Below are 22902 nucleotides of genomic sequence, written 5' to 3' on the forward strand. Positions count from 1 at the left end.
AATGAGCATAGAGGTATACTCACGCAGTGTATAAAAATGCAGTTAAAAAATCCATCCCTGCTTTTAGGAGTGGGGTTTCAGTAGATGACAAATTTATTCATAATCTAATGCCTCTTCCATGAGGATTAGGTCTTCATGGGAAGATTCCACCAATGGAGTAGTGGTAAAGAAAATAGATCCTTGATTCTAATTAACTTCGTTTGACTTCTAGCTCTCCCTTTAGCTATAGGATGTTAGATGAGTTATTTACTTCTTCAGTCTTTAAAATTTTCATGTTCAAATTACTAATAGAACCAACCTGAGGGTGATGTTACGGGGATTAAATTTTGGTGCTGTTTTGAAGTGATCACCCAAAGCCAGGCACATAGCAAACACTTGATTATTAACTAGTTGCCATTGTTAATTGCACAAACCGTGAACTGGAGCTAGCAAAGGCCAAGAGCATCTCTTTCATGGCAGGGTGGCAGGCACCATTCAGCTGAATATTATCTTCATTTTTTCAGTATCTGTGCTAGTGTTCCCCTCCATTGGTCCATACAATTGCTGGTTCTCTGTACCTTTATTCTAGTTTTTAAAAAATGTATTTACGTTATCTCATTAAATTCCACATCTTTGTGCAGGTAGTGTTGGTTAGTGATTGCTGATTAGCCCTCAGTATTTCCAGTTGTCTGAAGTGCTATCTTAAAGCTTGCACTCTAGTAGGGAAGTGATAAGCAGAGAATAAATAGTTGCCCCATGAAGCTGTTTGCAGTCCACCCATACTCCTGACAGCAAAGAGGCAAAGATAATATTTAGGGTTGAGTACATACGGGTTTGATCTAGCATCTGTTTAAATGTGATGATTTAATAAAGTTGCAAGAAAAAAAATTGGCAAACCAAGGGCCTGAACTTTAATTATCAAACAAAATAGGACCTCTCCTTCTGAATTATTCTTACTTTCACTCATTTGATGGGCAGTATTTTATTATTGGCCTCTTTAATGACTTTGCAGGTGGATTCCTTATTTGTTTGTGTAGTAATTACAGATCAGAAAATTTCTGGTCATTTAAAATAGGGAACTAATTTTACAAGACTCTAACTCCTAAAGCTCAGACTATCTTAAAGTTATGTCCTATTCCATAGGCCCATTCTTTTGTAGATAAAATTTTTTAGAGAGACGTTATATGTGTATGGAGCTGTGAAGCTAGCATGATTGATCTGTAGATGACAGTGTATTCCTGCAATGTATACATATTGGTTTCACAGGAAAAATAACACTGATTGCCTTAGTGTCAGATGTGGCAAAGTATTAATTTTCTGCCATCGTGTATTAATAGGGTGTATATGGATCATGGTAGCTAATGCATCCAAATACACTTAATTAGATAAATAGAATACTTTGTGCTATTTGCATCTTCTTTTACTTGAATTTCTTGTGCATAAATGGGGTGTGTTTTTTTAAAAAGCATATTCTCATTGTTTTTCTGATTTTCTCAGTTCTATTTCTTCACGTAGAACAGATAGTGTGGTCTGTATCTTCAAACGATTACATCAACTCAAATATATAAGGCAGTTTATAAAGAGTAAAATATTTTAGGAAATTATTTATGCCTTTTCAGGAAAAGAAAATATTGGCTTCCTGTTCTTTTACTAGTGTTGTGTGACTGTGTCTTGTACTTGCTATAAATACGCATTAGCAGTTTATCTTCTAATAGGAGTAAAGAGGTAATTTTCTGCTGCTTCTTTCTTGAACTTAGATTAGATTTATTCTTAAAGGAGCACAAAAGCAAACACAGACTTCTCATTCTAATTTTAAATAATTTAGAGTGGAACTGTGAACACAATATTTTCCCCATTGAAGATCATTTTATACTGAAGTTTAATATAGGTTTTAAAATTTCTATTTAAAACTTGGGCTCAGGAGGGTGATGGTAAAGTGTGACATTCGCAAGCTGTTTCCCGGTGATGAAAAATGCATGAGAACATAACCCACACAGGACTAGTCAGGCGATTTTGAATGTAATTTTCCATTAAGTTTTACTTGATTCAACTCAACACATGGTTTGTACCTTACAAGTCTCATGAAGAAGAGAATACGTGGTCCACTGTCTTTATTAATCTCTTCTTAGTATGTCTAATTCATATTACTTTCAGCCTTTCTTCTCTTCTAGTATGTGCGTATGTATTTATATTTTCTTGTGTGTATTGATTCGGCTGTCTCCCTGGGTCTTAAAATGTCGTGGCTTCTGTGCCACCTATTTATTTATGAATTTTCAATTTTCATTTTCTTTTTCACTCACACAGCTAAACTATTTAAGTTTTCCTTTTGTTCTTAATTGCAAATTTCATTGCATTGTGTTCAGGAAAAGTAACAAGATGTTTCTGCAATTTTGGATATTGAATGTGGTCATTTTTTTTTTGTGGATGTTAAATTAATGTGCTTGAAAAGAATATGTATTAATATGTGTATTAGATTAAAATGGTAATTCTCATATTCAGGTTCATAAATCCCTTACTTATTACTTGTCTGCCTGCTTTGTTGATGTCTGAGTGATGTATGTTTGTTTCCCATTATCACCATGAATTTGACAATTTCTTATTGCTACCTGCAGTTATTTCGTACACTTCAAAACTATGCTAATTGATTCATACTAGTTTGTGAGTATTAAATTTCTTTGTGGCTATTGATGTTCATTTTTATGATATTACTAATTTAATCTATTTGTTTATGAATTTTATCTTGTCCATCAGTATTGCGATACTGCATTATTTTGTAAAATTACTTTTTTGCTGTATTTTCAGATTTACTCTTTTTAATTTTACCTCTTCTTAATAGCGTATTGCTAGACTTTCTTTGTTTTTTCAATCAGAAATTTTTATTAATAAAGGAAATTTGCTTATTTATTTTTATTATAATCAATACAGTTGATGCTATGTTTTACACAGTCAATATGGTTAAACTTAAGCTCTTATTTTATGAACTTTTACTTAACCCATTTTCTTCTTGAGCACCCCCTTCCTCTGACCTTTCACTTTTTGTTTCATCCCTCTCCTCGTGACATGGTGTCCTTCTATTCCTTTTTCCCTAATTTGTCTGGGATTTGTGTATCCAATTCATATTATTTGTGACGACCTTTGAAGAGTTAAGAAACATAGTAAAACATATGCATTTGGAGTTACTCAGCTTCTGCAGTCTGTCCTGATCAATGGAAGACATCTCAGCCTGCCGTTGCTTCTTTTTTCCTAGTGTTCCTTGCCTTTTTGCACTTCGCCTATCACTCCAACTACATCTCATATCGAGAGAATACAGAATTTTATATCCAGATTTTTTTTCTGTAGATGGCAACATTGCAGCTTTTCCATCCCACCGACAGGACTATTTTGAGTATAGTTTTAGTGATTCAGAATCATTTCCACTATTTATTTTGAAAATGTTGCCTGTCTTTTTGCAGTCATTGTTGTCTGTGAGAATATTATGCCGATTGGATATTTTTTCTATTTAGATGCAACCTCTCCTTAGAGTTCTCTAGGAGAATTCTCTTCAAACATTGAGCTTATCACTTTTTAATGAATGTCTATTCTTTTATTCACTGCCCATTGAATATTTTATTTCATTGATTAAATATTTAATCTCTAGATTTCTAAGTGTTTCTTCTTAAATGATACAGTGTCTCTGAACATATCGGGTGTTTGTATTCAGAGTTATTCTTTGCAATGTCAACTCTCTTACCCAGGTTTTGGTTCACCTGCCCATTAAGTAGTATGCCTTTTTTCCCAGGTATTGATTTTCCTGGAACGATTGGTGATTTTTTATTATATACTCATTTTTGTATTTCAGAATTGCTGTCAGCTTATTTGGTTTTCTGTAAATCATCTGTAGTGATTGTGTGAGAGAGCAGGGATTACAGCTTGGGAGTGGGGGATACTCATCCTTTTTCTAGGCAGTGGCTATTTCCATCCGTGCTCTGCCCCTCTCTCCTGAATACTCATCCTCTCAGTTGTCTCTCCTCTGTGCAGATGTCCCTGTCCTTTGCTTGGGACACCCTGTGCTCAGCTGTGCTGATTAATTTCACATTTACCTGGAGACTCCTGCTTCTTTTCTTTGTGTTGCTCTTCTTCTCCAGGTTGGGGCATTAGGTCACCCCAGTCTTTTCTCTGAAGTTTTGATTCCTGTTTACTGTCTGTCTTTCAGAATTTTTCAAAATTTCTGATCAAGTATTGGCACGTTTTCTTGTTTCCCATTCCTGCTTCTGGTTTATTGTTTTTGAAAACTATCTTCTCAGTCACTGCAGCATTTTGGGTGGGAAGGAGGTAAGAAGCATGTGTTCCACTTGCCACATGGTGTCTTTATAAATGATGGGAGTCAGATCCATTCCCAGGATGTTATGTTTTTTTGTAAGTGGTATAAGAGCACATGCTCAAGGATAGTGTGCTATAAACTTTCTGCAAGAGGTTCTTTTCCTGAGCTTCTAAAATTCATTAATTATGCAGTAATACAATCACCAGCAACTTTTTAAATCAATTATTTATGTATTTATAACTGAGATTGGATGGTCCTTTAAAATGCTTTTAATTTCTCATGTAATTATCATTTTTTGATATGTTTTGATATTACCTTTTTATAGCGACATGAAAATAATAGATAACTTGCCCCATGGAGCATAGCACTCCCCATTTCTTGCTATCTGGTCAAAGTTGAGTTAGGAGCTGGGGACAGCAAGAGGGACTACTCACTTTTAGCACTTTTATTGTCTTGATGGGGTGTACCATGTCTTCGGGAACAGTTATTTTGCTGCAGCTAAACCTTCAAGGATGGTTTATAATACATAAGACAGTTCCTTTTGTGTTAATGAGTAATATCTGAGTGATACATTGTTGATTATTTGTTTGCATTATTGTGAAGAGGTGTTGGAGCAGTACCTTTATCTGGCTGAATATCACATGGTCATGATTTATAACAGGGGTCAGAGAGTAAACATTTTCGTTTTCGTTGGCTGTGTCACCTCTGCTGCAGTTGTGACTCTGTTGTAGCTTTCAAGTCATAAGGCAATATAGAAATGAACATGCATGACTATGTTCTGATCAACTTCATGGACACTAAAATTTGATTTTCATATATAATCTTTTCATGCTAGAGATTTTATTCTTCTTTTGACTGCCCCCTTTAAAAAATAGAAACTATTCTAAGTTTGTGGGATGAATAGGTAGTAGTTTGGTGCTGCTGACCCCTAATTTAGAAGATTATATAATAACATGGAAAATACTCATTATATATTGAGTCGCGGGGAGGAGAAGCAGGTTAAAATCAGTATGTTTAGTGTAATCCCATTTATGTAAAAAAGCAGCCATCAGCATATAGATAGCACTGGAAGAAGAGATACCAAAATATTAATGGTGGTTCTTTCTTGGTGGACAGATAGATCATGGGTAAATGTGAACTTTTCTACATTGTATTTATTTGCATTTTCTGTTTTGTATCCTGAATAGTTATTATGTTGTTTTTTAGAAAAAATTATTCTTATATCAGAAAAAAGTTATGGGGCACTTGGGTGGCTCAGTGGCTTAAGCTTCTGCCTTTGGCTCAGGTCATGATCTCAGGTTCCTGGGATTGAGCCCTGCATTGGGCTCTGCTCGGCGGGGAGCCTGCTTCCCCTCTCTCTCTGCCTGCCTCTCTGCCTACTTGTGAACTCTCTCTTTCTGTCAAATAAATAAATAAAATCTTAAAAAAAAAAAAAAGAAAAGTTATTTTAAAAAGTGACAGAATCTATACATTTTTAGCAAAATTGGCCTATTTATTGTTGATTAGTTTGATACAATCTGTTTTGTTTGCCCTCTGCTCCATTTTTAGCCGACAAGTCCCAAATTTGGAAAAGCTGACTCATATGAAAAACTGGAAAAGCTAGGGGAAGGATCTTATGCTACAGTATACAAAGGGAAAAGCAAGTAAGTTCATTTGGTTTTTAATATTTCACATTGAAAATGTACCTGCTCTTTTAATACTGGTTATTAGCAATTAACAATATTTATTTAAATAATTCTCCTTTAATATACAGTAGATTTTTCCTTCTCAGTTTATGTTGTTGTTGTTTTAAGAAGTGTAAAAATTAGCAGAATTGGTTTTGCCTGCTAGCAAACAATTTTGCAGACTTGTCCAATTTATCTTTTCTGTCCTCCCCCCGCCCTTCTCCCCCAACACTGAGGCTAGAACCCTCAAATGAGAATTCGTTTCCAGGTGAATGATATGATTAATTTCTTCTGGAGGTTTAGTGCTTGCTTAAGAATAAGAGTACTGATTTGACAAAGTCAAATATATTGGCCATTCTTGTTTTTTTTTTTTTTAAATTGAGCTTTTACTCTATATGAAGAAATCACTAAATTAAAAAAAAAAAAGCAGACTTTTTCTTTTTTCTTATCCGAGTATTCTGACATTATATAACATGTATTTTCACATGGAGAAACAACCTTTCCTCCTGCTGTCATCTCCACCACCCCCGCCCCATACTATCCTGCGGTCGGGCACAGGTTTGGATTCTTGAAAAGCTTACCTCTGTGTTTCTGATCGGCTTCCTCCCTCTCTCTTATTGATTAAAGAATGCGGAGTTACTGTATTCGGTGGCATGCAAAAATATAATGCTGTTTCTCAAATAACTGTAGGAGATAGAAACCTTGCCTTACCATAATAGCATTACCAAATAATGTTGAAAATCAATTTTCTGAACCATCCCTGTTTTTGTCTCTCTTTTATGTCATTATGGAAGATAGGAAATTCTAACCTAATTAATTACATAGAAACATGTAGTGCAAAATTCTCTGAAGGAACATTCTAAACACATAATTGGAAATTTTGACCATTTAGGTAATCTTTGGCTTTTCTGGAATATAGTCTTATAGCTTACTTATTTTTTTATGAAGATTCAGAAATATTTCTGACAAAGGAAGATATGTAAGTAAGGATTCAGGAATAATATAAGTAACAAATAGTAATACTAATTTTGAGGTTTTGAATATTTACCAAAAAAGTCTTTAAAAAAATTTTGAATGCGGGGCTCCTGGGTGGCTCAGTGGGTTAAGCCTCTGCCTTCAGCTCAGGTCATGATCCCAGGGTCCTGGGATGGAGCCCCGCATTGGGTTCTCTGCTTGGCAGGGAGCCTGCTTTCCCCACTATCTCTGCCTGTCAAATAAATAAAAATAAAATCTTAAAAAAAAATTTGAATGCAAAAGCAACATGATGGGGAATAAAAAAAGGGCTGTTAATGACTTAACTCAAGGGTCTGAGCATTATAGAATATTGCTGAGCAAATTTTAATAGAGGTTGTGTGTGAAACTTTATATACTTTCCTGAAGAAAAAAAGTTACTTCTTTAGTATATAAAAATTACTTGTGCAATTAATGTTTATAACATAAGGATCACTACACTGGATTAATCAATTATTTTGTATTATGTATGGTATATCTGTTGTCTCACCACTTCTCATGTTGCTCTGTAAAGATAGTTCCTATAATTATCACCTCCATTTCACTAGGAATCCTGGTGCTTGGAGTTTTTGCCACTTGTCCAAGTCCACACGGTTGGTGGCAAAGCTTGTTTTTGGCTCACGTCTCTCTGGTTTGCAGCCATTCTTTTCCCAACCATTATACAATACTGCTTGCACAGTATAAGGCCTTCCTTGGAAAGCCTTGGTCCTTGTTGAATATTCCAGATGGTTCGCACATATGCTCTGGCTTGTTGCAATCATGAATCAAACAGAAGCAAACATATTATTTCATTATAAGGAAACACAACAATGACTTTGAAGTGCCTTCCCAAAAAAGATGGTCTCAGCTGATATCCAAATGTAAGTTAATAACTCTATTAAATGTTGAACTTTGTGATTTATGTCAAAATCTTGGAGATAGTTGAAAAATCCTCCATTTATTACGCTCGAACAAAAGGCTGTCTTTTAAGTAGCTGCAATCTTTGAGAAGGATGGTTCTGCACAGTTAATACTCTTCACTCCAGCAGGCCTGAATGTATCTTGTCAGCATTTCTCAAGCAGCTTCAAGCCCGCTGGTCACATGTAGCATTTAATTTCCTCCGGCTGGAGATGAAAGTCACTGACCACTCACCTGCTTTAAGAGAGGACAGGTTGCCTGTGCTTGCTTGCTTTAGGGTGGCAAGGTCAGGCCAGAGCCCAGTAGTTACGTGCCATCTTGTGACGCTGGAGAGCTGAGTTGGTTTGATGTGTCCCCTGAAGTGCTGTAATTTAAGTAGCCAGCCGAAATGCTGTGCCTCCCCCATTCTAGGACTCCTCACCCCCCTCCCATACATGTCGGCACTCTGGCTCCATCTTTAAACGTTATCTTTAGCATCGTCTCCAAGGGCAGCTATCATTATCTTTTAATAGAGGTGCCTGGTATTTGCAGAGATCTCACTGATTTCTAGTTTGTGAGTGCTTTATAACTACACCTTGAATCACATTGGTCAAGTTGGGATTTTGCCACAACCTCGCTGTGTTAGTTCGCTAGGGCTGCGGAAACCAAAGACCGAAGACTGGGTGGTTTAAACAATAGAAATTTATCTTCTCGCAGTTCTGGAAGCTGGAAGTCTTAAGAGCGAGGTCTTGGCAGGGTTCCGTCCTTCTGATGGTTGGTTCTGTAGGGGAGAGAATCTGTTCCCTGCTTCTCTCCCAGCTTCTGCGGTGAGCTGGCAGTCTCCGGCATTGCTGGCTTGTAGACGCAGCACCTCAGTCTCCACCTTCCTCTTCACTGTTGTCTCCTGTGTGTATCTGTATCCAAATGTCCCCTTTTCAGAAGGACTCTAGTCATACTGGATCAGGGCCCACCTGCATGACTTCATTTTAACTCAGTTATCTCTGCTAAAGGCCCTATTTCCCAAGAACCTGTGTCATATTCCGAGGTTTTAGAGATGAAAACTTCAGTTTATCTTTTTTGGAAGGTATAATTCAATCTCTAACACTTACACATTTCAGACCTCAGTAATTGGGCACTGCATTCATGACAGTGTTCTTCTTTTACTATTTATGGTGTATCTTGAGTCAGTCATCTTTTATTTCATGGTTCTTTAAATAATACAAGCAAGGCAGATCCCTCCCTCCCTCAGTGTTTGCGTACTTGTTAATTCAGGTGTAATTGCTGGTAGCTACAGTTTAGAAACTTCAGAAGGACTAGAGAGACTTTTTATTGCCTTGAATTCCCTTGAATATTTTATTTATGCAGGGACACATAGATTGGGAAGAAGTTGACTGAGATCTTATACTGTGTAGCCGCCTTGGTAAAGAGCTTGGTTCTAGGGGCACCTGGATGGCTCAGGCCATGGTCCCGGGTCCCTGGTATCAAGTCTGGGCATCAGGCTCCCTGCTTAGTAGGGCATCTGCTTCTCCTTCTCCCTCTGCCTATCCCCCTGCTTGTGTGCTCACTCTTTCTCTTCCCAATAAATAAATAAAATCTTAAAAAAAAAAAAAAAGGAGCTTGGTTCTAGAGAGTATGGTTGGTGCTGCAAACATGTCAACATACAGAACTCAGCTTTTTAGTTTTTTAAATAAAAGCTTTGGATTTCCCACATTTTCATATTTGAGTAGAATTTTTTTTTTTTAAAAACCAGTGTTTTCCAGCATCCTTTGTGCTTACTTTGTGTGTGTGTTTGGGGGAATGGAGGCAGTTTATCATCACCCTGACTGTGAATCTCTACCCTAGCTTGGTTTCCTGATTATGTTCTCTCTTTTAAATCTCTGTAGCATTTAATATAAGATTTTAAAAAGTTATGCATTGTATAATACTTTGCATTGAAAAATAGATAGCATTTACGAATGTCTTTAATTTAGTACTTCAGAATCATCATTTTACCTTTCAGGGATTTTCCCAGGGACTTTTATACATTAAGAGACTTGTTAACATTTTTTTTGAGCTTATTCAACTAATGATGAATGTTTATTGTGTTGTTTTGATGCCCCTTTTATACTGTAGGTGAAGAAGAGATGAATCACATGCAGATTCTGACCTCAAGAGACTTCACAGTCTTGGAGGGAGATGGTCCATACCTAAATAACTTAAAATAAATTAGAATGTTGTGATATGAGCTAGAATCCAGTAAAAAAGGGCCAGGTAAAATGATGTGGGGTTTTCAAAGGGAAAGAGAGGATGATGTTGACTAAAGTATTTTATTTTATTTTATTTTATTTTTTTTTTAATTTTTTATTTTTTATAAACATATATTTTTATCCCCAGGGGTACAGGTCTGTGAATCACCAGGTTTACACACTTCACAGCACTCACCAAATCACATACCCTCCCCAATGTCCATAATCCCACCCCCTTCTCCCAAACCCCCTCCCCCCGGCAACCCTCAGTTTGTTTTGTGAGATTAAGAGTCACTTATGGTTTGTCTCCCTCCCAATCCCATCTTGTTTCATTTATTCTTCTACCCACATAAGCCTCCATGTTGCATCACCACTTCCTCATATCAGGGAGATCATATGATAGTTGTCTTTCTCTGCTTGACTTATTTCGCTAAGCATGATACGCTCTAGTTCCATCCATGTTGTTGCAAATGGCAAGATTTCATTTCTTTTGATGGCTGCATAGTATTCCATTGTGTATATATACCACATCTTCTTGATCCATTCATCTGTTGATGGACATCTAGGTTCTTTCCATAGTTTGGCTATTGTGGACATTGCTGCTATAAACATTCGGGTGCATGTGTCCCTTTGGATCACTACATTTGTATCTTTAGGGTAAATACCCAGTAGTGCAATTGCTGGGTCATAGGGCAGTTCTATTTTCAACATTTTGAGGAACCTCCATGCTGTTTTCCAGAGTGGCTGCACCAGCTTGCATTCCCACCAACAGTGTAGGAGGGTTCCCCTTTCTCCGCATCCTCGCCAGCATCTGTCATTTCCTGACTTGTTGATTTTAGCCATTCTGACTGGTGTGAGGTGATATCTCATTGTGGTTTTGATTTGTATTTCCCTGATGCCGAGTGATATGGAGCACTTTTTCATGTGTCTGTTGGCCATCTGGATGTCTTCTTTGCAGAAATGTCTGTTCATGTCTTCTGCCCATTTCTTGATTGGATTATTTGTTCTTTGGGTGTTGAGTTTGCTAAGTTCTTTATAGATTCTGGACACTAGTCCTTTATCTGATATGTCGTTTGAAAATATCTTCTCCCATTCTGTCAGTTGTCTTTTGATTTTGTTAACTGTTTCCTTTGCTGTGCAAAAGCTTTTGATCTTGATGAAATCCCAGTAGTTCATTTTTTTCCCTTGCTTCCCTTGCCTTTTGCGTTGTTCCTAGGAAAGATGTTGCTGCGGCAGAGGTCGAAGAGGTTGCTGCCCGTGTTCTCCTCAAGGATTTTGATGGATTCCTTTCGTACATTGAGGTCCTTCATCCATTTTGAGTCTATTTTTGTGTGTGGTGTAAGGAAATGGTCCAATTTCATTTTTCTGCATGTGGCTGTCCAATTTTCCCAGCACCATTTATTGAAAAGGCTGTCTTTTTTCCATTGGACATTCTTTCCTGCTTTGTCGAAGATTAGTTGACCATAGATTTGAGGGTCTATTTCTGGGCTCTCTATTCTGTTCCATTGATCTATGTGTCTGTTTTTTTGTGCCAGTACCATGCTGTCTTGATGATGACAGCTTTGTAATAGAGCTTGAAGTCCGGGATTGTGATGCCACCAACGTTGGCTTTCTTTTTCAATATCCCTTTGGCTATTCGAGGTCTTTTCTGGTTCCATATAAATTTTAGGATTATTTGTTCCATTTCTTTGAAAAAGATGGATGGTACTTTGATAGGAATTGCATTAAATGTGTAGATTGCTTTAGGTAGCATAGACATTTTCACAATATTTATTCTTCCAATCCAGGAGCATGGAACATTTTTCCATTTCTTTGTGTCTTCCTCAATTTCTTTCATGAGTACTTTATAGTTTTCTGAGTATAGATTCTGTGTCTCTTTGGTTAGGTTTATTCCTAGGTATCTTATGGTTTTGGATGCAATTGTAAATGGGATTGACTCCTTAATATCTCTTTCTTCTGTCTTGCTGTTGGTGTAGAGAAATGCAACTGATTTCTGTGCATTCATTTTATATCCTGACACTTTACTGAATTCCTGTATAAGTTCTAGCAGTTTTGGAGTGCAGTCTTTTGGGTTTTCCACATATAGTATCATATCATCTGCGAAGAGTGATAATTTGACTTCTTCTTTGCTGATTTGGATGCCTTTAATTTCCTTTTGTTGTCTGATTGCTGAGGCTAGGACCTCTAGTACGATGTTGAATAGCAGTGGTGATAATGGACATCCCTGCCGTGTTCCTGACCTTAGCGGAAAAGCTTTCAGTTTTTCTCCATTGAGAATGATATTTGCGGTGGGTTTTTCATAGATGGCTTTGATGATATTGAGGTATGTGCCCTCTATCCCTACACTTTGAAGAGTTTTGATCAGGAAGGGATGTTGTACTTTGTCAAATGCTTTTTCAGCATCTATTGAGAGTATCATATGGTTCTTGTTCTTACTTTTATTGATGTGTTGTATCACATTGACTGATTTGCGGATGTTGAACCAACCTTGCAGCCCTGGAATAAATCCCACTTGGTCGTGGTGAATAATCTTTTTAATGTACTGTTGAATCCTATTGGCTAGTATTTTGTTGAGTATTTTCGCATCTGTGTTCATCAAGGATATCGGTCTATAGCTCTCTTTTTTGGTGGGATCCTTGTCTGGTTTTGGGATCAAGGTGATGCTGGCCTCATAAAATGAGTTTGGAAGTTTTCCTTCCATTTCTATTTTTTGGAACAGTTTCAGGAGAATAGGAATTAGTTCTTCTTTAAATGTTTGGTAGAATTCCCCCGGGAAGCCGTCTGGCCCTGGGCTTTTGTTTGTTTGGAGATTTTTAATGACTGTTTCAATCTCCTTACTGGTTATGGGTCTGTTCAGGCTTTCTATTTCTTCCTGGTTCAGTTGTGGTAGTTTATATGTTTCTAGGAATGCATCCATTTCTTCCAGATTGTCAAATTTATTGCCGTAGAGTTGCTCATAGTATGTTCTTATAATAGTTTGTATTTCTTTGGTGTTAGTTGTGATCTCTCCTCTTTCATTCATGATTTTATTTATTTGGGTCCTTTCTCTTTTCTTTTTGATAAGTCGGGCCAGGGGTTTATCAATTTTATTAATTCTTTCAAAGAACCAGCTCCTAGTTTCGTTGATTTGTTCTATTGTTTTTTTTGGTTTCTATTTCATTGATTTCTGCTCTGATCTTTATGATTTCTCTTCTCCTGCTGGGCTTAGGGTTTCTTTCTTGTTCTTTCTCCAGCTCCTTTAGGTGTAGGGTTAGGTTGTGTACCTGAGACCTTTCTTGTTTCTTGAGAAAGGCTTGTACCGCTATATATTTTCCTCTCAGGACTGCCTTTGTTGTGTCCCACAGATTTTGAACCGTTGTGTTTTCATTATCATTTGTTTCCATGATTTTTTTCAATTCTTCTTTAATTTCCCCGGTTTGACCCATTCATTCTTTAGAAGGATACTGTTTTAGTCTCCATGTATTTGGGTTCTTTCCAAACTTCCTTTTGTGGTTGAGTTCTAGCTTTAGAGCATTGTGGTCTGAAAATATGCAGGGAATGATCCCAATCTTTTGACACCGGTTGAGTCCTGATTTAGGACCGAGGATGTGATCTATTCTGGAGAATGTTCCATGTGCACTAGAGAAGAATGTGTATTCTGTTGCTTTGGGATGAAATATTCTGAATATATCTGTGATGTCCATCTGGTCCAGTGTGTCATTTAAGGCCTTTATATCCTTGCTGATCTTTTGCTTGGATGACCTGTCCATTTCAGTGAGGGGAGTGTTAAAGTCCCCTACTATCATTGTATTATTGTTGATGTGTTTCTTTGATTTTGTTATTAATTGGTTTATATAGTTGGCTGCTCCCACATTGGGGGCATAGATATTTAAAATTGTTAAATCTTCTTGTTGGACAGACCCTTTGAGTATGATATAGTGTCCTTCCTCATCTCTTATTATAGTCTTTTGGCTTAAAATCTAATTGATCTGATATAAGGATTGCCACTCCTGCTTTCTTCTGATGTCCATTAGCATGGTAAATTCTTTTCCACCCCCCTCACTTTAAATCTGGAGGTGTCTTCGGGCTTAAAATGTGTTTTCTTGGAGGCAACATATAGATGGGTTTTGTTTTTTTTATCCATTCTGATACCCTGTGTCTTTTGACAGGGGCATTTAGCCCATTCACATTCAGGGTAACTATTGAGAGATATGAATTTAGTGCCATTGTATTGCCTGTAAGGTGACTGTTACTGTATATGGTCTCTGTTCCTTTCTGATCTACCACTTGTAGGCTCTCTCTTTGCTTAGAGGACCCCTTTCAAGATTTCCTGTAGAGCTGGTTTGGTATTTGCAAATTCTTTCAGTTGTTGTTTGTCCTGGAAGCTTTTAATCTCTCCTTCTATTTTCAATGATAGCCTAGCTGGATATAGTATTCTTGGCTGCATGTTTTTCTCGTTTAGTGCTCTGAAAATATCATGCCAGCTCTTTCTGGCCTGCCAGGTCTCTGTGGATAAGTCAGCTGCCAATCTAATATTTTTACCATTGTATGTTACAGACTTCTTTTCCCGGGCTGCTTTCAGGATTTTCTCTTTGTCATTGAGACTTGTAAATTTTACTATTAGGTGACGGGGGTGTGGGCCTATTCTTATTGATTTTGAGGGGCATTCTCTGAACCTCCTGAATTTTGATGCTCGTTCCCTTTGCCATATTGGGGAAATTCTCCCCAATAATTCTCTCCAGTATACCTTCTGCTCCCCTCTCACTTTCTTCTTCTTCTGGAATCCCAATTATTCTAATGTTGTTTCGTCTTATGGTGTCACTTATCTCTCGAATTCTCCCCTCGTGGTCCAGTAGCTGTTTGTCTCTCTTTTGATCAGCTTCTTTATTCTCTGTCATTTGGTCTTCTATATCACTAATTCTTTCTTCTGCCTCATTTATCCTAGCAGTGAGAGCCTCCATTTTTGATTGCACCTCATTAATAGCTTTTTTGATTTCAACTTGGTTAGATTTTAGTTCTTTTATTTCTCCAGAAAGGGCTTTTATATCTCTCGAGAGGGTTTCTCTAATATCTTCCATGCCTTTTTCGAGCCCGGCTAGAACCTTGAGAATTGTCATTCTGAACTCTAGATCTGACATATTACCGATGTCTGTATTGATTAGGTCCCTAGCCTTCGGTACTGCCTCTTGTTCTTTTTTTTGTGTTGAATTTTTACGTCTTGTCATTTTGTCCAGATAAGAGTAAATGAAGGGGCAAGTAAAATACTAAAAGGGTGGCAACAACCCCAGGAAATTATGCTTTAACCAAATTAGAAGAGATCCAAAATCGTGAGTGGGGAGAAAGGGGATAAAAAGAGGTTCAAAAAGCAAGAGAGAAAAAAGAAAAAAGAAAAAAAAAAAAAAGAAAAGAAAAGAAAAGAATTTTAAAAAAAGAAAACACCTAAGAAAAATGTAAAATATATATATATATATATATATATATTAGATAAACTAGTAAAAAATCGTTAAAAAAGAAAAAGGTAACAGTTAAAAAAAAAATTTTACCCGAAGGCGAGAAAAAAAAAATGAAAAAGAAAAAATTAAATTAACTGCAAGACTAAAAAAAATCACAGGAAAAAAGCCATGAGTTCCGTGCTTGGCTTTCTCCTCCTCTGGAATTCTGCTGCTCTCCTTGGTATTGAAACCGCACTCCTTGGTAGGTGAACTTGGTCTCGGCTGGATTTCTTGTTGATCTTCTGGGGGAGGGGCCTGTTGTAGTGATTCTCAAGTGTCTTTGCCCCAGGCGGAATTACACCGCCCTTACCCGGGGCCGGGGTGAGTAATCGGCTCGGGTTTGCTTTCAGGAGCTTTTGTTCCCTGAGCGCTTTCCGTAGAGTTCCAGAGGACGGGAATACAAATGGCGGCCTCCTGGTCTCCGGCCCGGAGGAGCCGAGAGCCCAGGGCCCCACTCCTCAGTGCGCCCTCAGAGAACAGCGCCCAGTTACTCCCGCCTGCCTGACCTCTGGCCGCGCTCCGAGCTCACAGAGCCTGCGACCGGTTCAAGGTAACCCCGAGCTGCAGCTGCGAGCTTACTGTCGGCTCTGTCTCTGTAGCCGGCTTTCCCGTTCCAATACCCGCAAGCTCTGCGACACTCAGACACCCCCGATCCTTCTGTGACCCTGCGGGACCTGAGGCCACGCTGACCCCGCGTGGGCTTCACCCCGGTTTAGCCTCTGGAGCGATGTCCCTCAGCGGAACAGACTTTTAAAAGTCCTGATTTTGTGCGCGGTTGCTCCGCCGCTTGCCGGGAGCCGGCCCCTCCCCCCGGGGTCTATCTTCCCGTCGCTTTGGATTCACTTCTCCGCCGGTCCTACCTTTCAGAAAGTGGTTGATTTTCTGTTTCCAGAATTGCTGTTCTTCTTCTCTTCGATCTGCCGATGGATTTTCAGGTGTTTGCAATCTTTAGATAAGCTATCTAGCTGATCTCCGGCTAGCTGAAGCAGTCTCAGCTTGCTACTTCTCCGCCATCTTGACTCCCTCCCGACTAAAGTATTTTAAATATGTTCTCTCCAGGGGTGACTGATCAAATTCACAACCTCATGTGCTTTTATTTTTTTAATTTTTAAAAAAGTTTTTATTTTAATTCCAGTTAGTTAACATACAGTGGTGTGTTCATTTCCGGTGTACAGTATAGTCGTTCTGCACTTCCACACATCACGCAGTGCTCATTATGACAAGTGCCCTCCTGTGTCCCCATCACCTGTTTCACCAGTCCACTCCCCACCTCCTGTCTGGTCACCATCAGTTCTCTAAGTTAAGAGTGTGTTTCTTGATTTCTCTAACTCTATCTCTCTTGCTTACTTTTTCCTCTTTGCTCATTTGTTTTGTAAATTCCACATATGAGTGAAATCATTTGGTATTTGTCTTTCTCTGATTGACTTATTTTGCATAAAAAAAGAATGTAATCTTGCCATTTACCAGGATGCAGAGCTAGGAAATATAACACTAAGCTTCAGGACTTTTAAATCAAGCCTCCCTCATCACTGTGTGTATTCACAGAAATTCTTGGGACAGTTGTCTTTTAGGCTATGGTCCCCAAACAGATATATTTTCACCCTCTGTTATCAGACTCTCCACTAAACTTGTTAAAGACTGGGAGCCTTAAGTGAAAAGCAAACTGATTCATTTGGATTATTGTGCAGATTTTGATTAAGTGAAAAGTACTACATCTAAGTGTTAAAGTGGAATTGGTTTTAAGCAATGTTGTTTGGCAGGGTGGGTGGGTTCTTTGTGTGTGAGCACCCATGAGGGCCTGGCTGTCCTAGATAAGAGCTCGGACCACAGCCAGACTCCTCAGACTGGAGATGTGGTGGGACCGCGTGCGGCTCAGTGTACTGGATCTACAGGCCGAGTACACCCAGGTCTCACCTAGATGTCTGAAGTCTCCCCACCCCCAACCCGTTGTGCACCCTGCCATGAGTGCTGAGAAGTTATGAATCTTTCCTCTTGGCTGGAACAGAATCCTCTTCTTTCCGTCCTACTTACCTAGGGGGGCCGTGAGGCTGCAGAGGCTTGCTTTTGATCATTTACACTTTGTGTCATTTAGAGAAGGAAAAACCTGCCCTTTTTCCATCTCTGGAATTAGAGTATTCGACTTATTTAGACTAAGTCATCCCACAGATGGTCCTGATTTCTGGTCCTTTTTTTCTGCTTATCTTCAGTTTCTGTTGAGGAGACGGTGCCAAAGGGTTACTCCTGCGGGAGCCTGCTCAACAGAGAAGCCTGCCCAAGCTGGTTTGTGCCAGCCGTAAATTGTTATCTCAGAGGTCAATAAGAACAATGGACAAATTTGCTCACTTTATGTAACATGAGATTTATGTGATTGAAAGTGCCAATCTTCTTTTAGCATTTCATTCTGCCAATTTGTGCTGAATAATTGAGCTTGAATTAAACGACCTCATAAATTGAGAGACTATGCCAAACCCAGACTGAACTCTACTAAACACATTTCAAAGAGCTCTTCAAAGCCCCAGGAGAAATAGGGGGAAGAAATGCTGTTAATTAAAACAAGCAGCAGCGAGGAGAAAGGCTGTGGCAGTTAACCACCTTTTCAGAATATGGGAGATTAAAGAGGTGCCTCTTACTGCTTGCCCTGAAGGTCGACTCCATTGAAACACTATCAGGAGGAGTTTGAGGAATTCTAAAAATCAGAAATGCCCACATGGAAAATGCTGGACTCTTGGTTCACTGAAGTTTCGATCTTAAGTGTTGACACCTGGACTGTCATGCCACTCTCCAGCGCCCTGAGAGGTTGCCTGCCACAAAAGAGGCAAATCTGATTACGTTTTATGAGCTCCGCTGCAGGAGGCTCCTGAGGCCCAGTCTCTGTTTCTCATTAGGTCTGCTCTGGTTTTCTTTTAGACTTTGGGTCCACAGGCCAAAGCTTATTATCACCACCCACATTAAAGATCAAGCCTGTATCCGTGCTATTAATCACAGGGTATGAAAGTGGCATCGTAGTATGATAATGTTATCAGTGTTAGCTTTGTAATTTCATGCACAAAATACAGCATTACAGTGTCCAACAAGAGAAATTGGATTAGAAAGAAAAAAGCTAATGGAGTAAATGAGTTTCCGCCTTTTAATTTTCAGACGGGTATTCCTTCTGTCTAGGTGAAAGTTGAAAAAGCAGAATTCTTATCCTTACCTAGGCCAAGGAGGATAATGGCCCACCCACCAAATCTGCTAATTAAAAAAACCCAAAAGTCTATTCAGATTGCAGAATCAGCCCTGACTTCCTTTAGGGGAAGAATGCAAGGCATTGGAGTCTGGTTCATCCGTACAGCTGGTTTCATTTAGCTTGCAGCAGATAAACAAACAATGCCTAATCTTTTTGACAAAAGCGACAATGAGGATATTGTTTAGGCAAGAAGCATGACTTCAATTATTAGACTAAACTGTACAGAAATAACTCTCCGATTAGACAGTGTTTAAATGTATCGGCCTCTGTTCGCCCTTTTTATTACCAGAGTCCTTTGATCATTGGATTAGGACACCCTCAAAAGAATCTGTGATATTTGCTGTCTTCAGAATTGTGGTCATATATCAGATATGCCCAGCTGGTGAAAATGGAGGCATTTTTTTGGTTAGTGGAGGAATTTTTTGGAAGAGTTAGGGTAGAATTTCCAATTACCATAATGTCAGGTCTTCTTGATTCTCTCTCCCGTGGTTCACTTTAAGTGGTTTTTGAGGAGGACAAGGGGAAGGATATTATGATAAGATTGGTTTCAGTTTAAAGCATACCCGCATTCCTGAGTTGCTTCATTATCATTGTGATTCTTTTAGTTCCAACCAGGATGCTAGGGAAGTAGCATCTTTCTGTTCTAAACCGGTGGTTCTCAACTGGTTCTTTGACCTTGCTTCTCAGGAGACGTTTGATGATATCTGGAAGTATTTTTTGTTTTTCACAACCTAGGGAGAGTGGTGGTGGTCTTACTGGCATCTAGAGGCCAGAGAAGCTGTGAAACATCCTACAAATGATAGGACAGTCTCTCATACCAAAGAATTATTTGGCTCAAAATGTCAAAAGTGCCAAGGTCGGGAAGCCCTGATCTAAACAAGGAATGAACAGAGGCAGTTCACATTTTCTTTTTTAAAGATTTTATTTATTTATTTTTGTGTAGAGAGAGAGAGCAGACGAGTGCACATGTATGAGCCAGGGGGAATGGCAGAGGGAGAAGCAGACTCCCCACTGGAGCACGGAGCCTGATGCGGGCCTCAATCCCAGGACCCTGAGATCATGACCTGAGTTGAAGGCAGATGCTTAATTAACAGAGCCACCCAGGCGTTCCTGGGCAGTTGCCATTTTTCCTTCCTTCCTTCCTCCCTTCTTTCCTTCCTCTCTCTTGCTCTTTTTCTTTTTCTTTTTCTTTTTCTCTTTCTCTTTCGTCATGTCTGGTTAAAAGAGCTCCTTCCTTTAGAGATATTTGCCAAGACCCTAGTATGTTCTGTGTACTGGGCTGGGTGATGGATAGATCATGGTAAGCAAAACTAAGTTCTTTTCATGAAGCCTATCATCTAGTGGGGGAGAGAAAAACAAGTAAAGGCAGCAGACAAATCTGTAATTTAAATTGCATAAAAGAAAAGAGAGTTGTGAGAAAGAAGATAGAGAGTAGTGGGCTGTATATATTTGCATGAGCGGGGTGATGGGTAATAAGCCCACCTTCGATGGATGGACAGTGGCAGTCTTGCTGAGGAGGATACACTTACTCTTAGAGCCAAAGGAGATGTGACCAACCAAGGAAAGTTTGGGGACAACAGTGCTTCAGGCCAGACCCCAAGGAGGGCTTGGTGTGTTCCACAGACTCAGAGAGCCCTGGGTGACATGGGGTGTGTTCAGGGGAGATTGGTATGAATTGGATTTTGAGAAATGTTCAAGCCTTGAGGATCATGTTAGGAATGTTCTGCTTATATATTACTACAAAATGAACCACTCTAAAACTTAAAGACTTAAAGAAGTAGCTATCATTTTTTTGCTCATGAATCTGCAACTAGAGAAGGGCAGGAAAAGTTTATTTCTTCTCCATCTGGTATCATTTTGTGCAGCCTGACTGAAATCTGAGGGATCCACTGCCCACATGGCTTACATGGCTGGCACGTCGGTGCTGGCTCTTCCCAGGTCTTGGGCTTTCTTATAGCATGGTGACGGGGTTCTCTGAGTGAGTATCCTGAAATATAGGAAGTGAAACTAATGGCTTCATTTCCAATATGCAAAAAGCTTGGAAGCTGATGCTCCTATCATTTCAAAGAGAAGAGGCTAGGCGAATGGAACATGAGAAACTTTAGTTCATCAGAGAATGGAGGCCACAGGACAAACCACTGTACTAAATTCTGGAGAGATAGAGACCTATCCAGATAGAACTAGCCTAAGTCCCCTCACTGGGAGCACAACCTGCTGGAGCTATAAACTGGGAGGATACTTAAATGGTAATTTTTATGAGTTGCTGGAGATGGGCGGTGGTCTAGTGTGAGAGTGTGTACTCTTGGGGACCACAGTCATAGGCCCCCACATTTTCTTGGGTTTTGCCTTCAGGAACCCCTTGGGGTTCTCACAGTGAAGATCATGGAAAGATCCCCTTGGGGCTCTGGCAGGGGAAGAGGAAGAATCATCATAAAATACATCCGAAGTGTTTTCCATCACAGAAGCCTGTTCTGCAGGCAGAAGTCTTTCTAGAGCCTTATCCCAAGTGATAGAAAGGAATTTCTCCCACTCAGACTCTCTCCAGCCTTTCTGTCTCACATAAGTGGGAGACACCATACTCAATAATGGTCAGGGCCTCAAGGAAATAGATTGGGAACACTGCAGTTAGGGAAGGAAGTAGAGGGTCAAAAAGGGTCGAAAAAAGCTATATTGCTGTGAAGGTCAAATATATATACGCTTGTGAAGGTCAAATCCCACGATGCAGGCTCACTAAATGAATTCAGACTCACTCAAAAGCTTTGGGAATGTTCACACTCCCTTATACCTTACCATCATGATAGCCCATGGGGCTCCAGTGTAATAATAGTAGATTATAGCTTAGAGATTAGCCAGACACAGAACCCTCTTTGAGGAAGAGTACTAATAATGGAAGCCTCGAGTCAGGAGGAGACAAAAACAGAAACACTGGAATCATTTGAAGCCTCTGGTACCTGCAGGAACAACAAACAGTAAGCACAGCCAGATTAACATAAATCTTTAGCTTTGGCTTTGGCTTTCAACAAAAAATTACAAAACATCCAAAAAGATTGGAAAAGATACAGCCTGAAAAAACAGATTGGTCTGAATGTTGCCAGAGAGGGAATTTAAAATAACTGTGATTAATATATTAAGGGCCTAAATGGGAAAAGTAGACAAAAGGTGAGAAAAGATGGGTAACGTAAAGAGAGATGAGGAAAGAAAGAATCTAAGAAAGAATCAAAAGAATCAAAAGAAAAGAGAATTTACATTGTAACAGAAATGAAACATGCTTTTGATGTGCTTCGTAGACTTCAGCTGAAGAAGGGGTCAGAGAACTCGAATACAGGTCAGTAAAAAACAGCCTTCCCAACTGAAATGCAAAGAAGAAGAAGAAAAATAAAAACATCTGAGAACTATGGGATAATACCAAAAAGTATCATATGGATAATTGGAATACCAGCGGAAGAAAGAATCAAACAGAAGTATGTGAAGTAAAAATGTAGAAGACTTTCCAAAATTTATTACAGATACCAAGCCACAGATCCATGAGGCTTAGAACACACCAAGTATGTGTTTATGTTTAAATAAAAAATAAAAAATAAAGAACAAAAAATAAAAAACCCCTACGCCTAGGAATATCATATTAAAGCTGTGGAGAAACAGAGACAAAGAGAAAATCCCAAATGAAGCTAGAGGAAAAAATTCTTTACCTACAGAGGAAAAAGAATAAGAATTTCATCAGACTTCTCATCAGAAACCACAAAAGCAAGAAGAGAGTGGAGGGAAATCCTTAAGAGAAGAGTTTTAAAAATCACCGCCCTAGAATGCTATAGCCAATAAATATCTTTCAAAGGTGGAGGAGAAATAAAAAGTTTCTCAAAGAAAAACTGAGGGAATTCATTGGCAGTAGACTTGGGAGAAATTTTAGAAATACTTTAAGCAAAGTGAAAATGATACAGGTTGGAGACTTGGATCTCTGTAAAGAAGAGTGTTTGAGAAGGAATAAAGAAAAGTAAAATAAAATCTTTTATTGTCATCTTAGTTGAACTAGAAATGCCCTGTCTATTTAAAGCAAAAATAGTGACCATGTATTGGGAGATTATGGCATCCACGAGGGGTGGATGATTGCAATGGAAGACACTGTTAGAAGGCACTCTGCTACCCAGGAACT

General features: G+C 38.9%; 1 protein-coding gene across 4 annotated transcripts in view; it reads left to right on the top strand.

Moving 5' to 3' along the window:
- The window catches only part of CDK14 (cyclin dependent kinase 14), a 599713-nt gene that overhangs the window by 143605 nt on the left and 433206 nt on the right, over positions 1–22902 (top strand). For all 4 annotated transcript variants that reach the window (XM_045062692.1, XM_045062689.1, XM_045062690.1 and 1 more), the window contains one exon: positions 5828–5922. In XM_045062692.1, coding sequence (XP_044918627.1) covers positions 5828–5922 — 95 coding nt within the window. The remainder of the gene's footprint in view (positions 1–5827; positions 5923–22902) is intronic.

This window comes from Mustela putorius, unplaced genomic scaffold, assembly GCF_011764305.1.
Source record: "Mustela putorius furo isolate JIRA1106 unplaced genomic scaffold, ASM1176430v1.1 tig00003845_pilon_pilon_pilon, whole genome shotgun sequence".
NCBI classification, from domain to species: domain Eukaryota; kingdom Metazoa; phylum Chordata; class Mammalia; order Carnivora; family Mustelidae; genus Mustela; species Mustela putorius.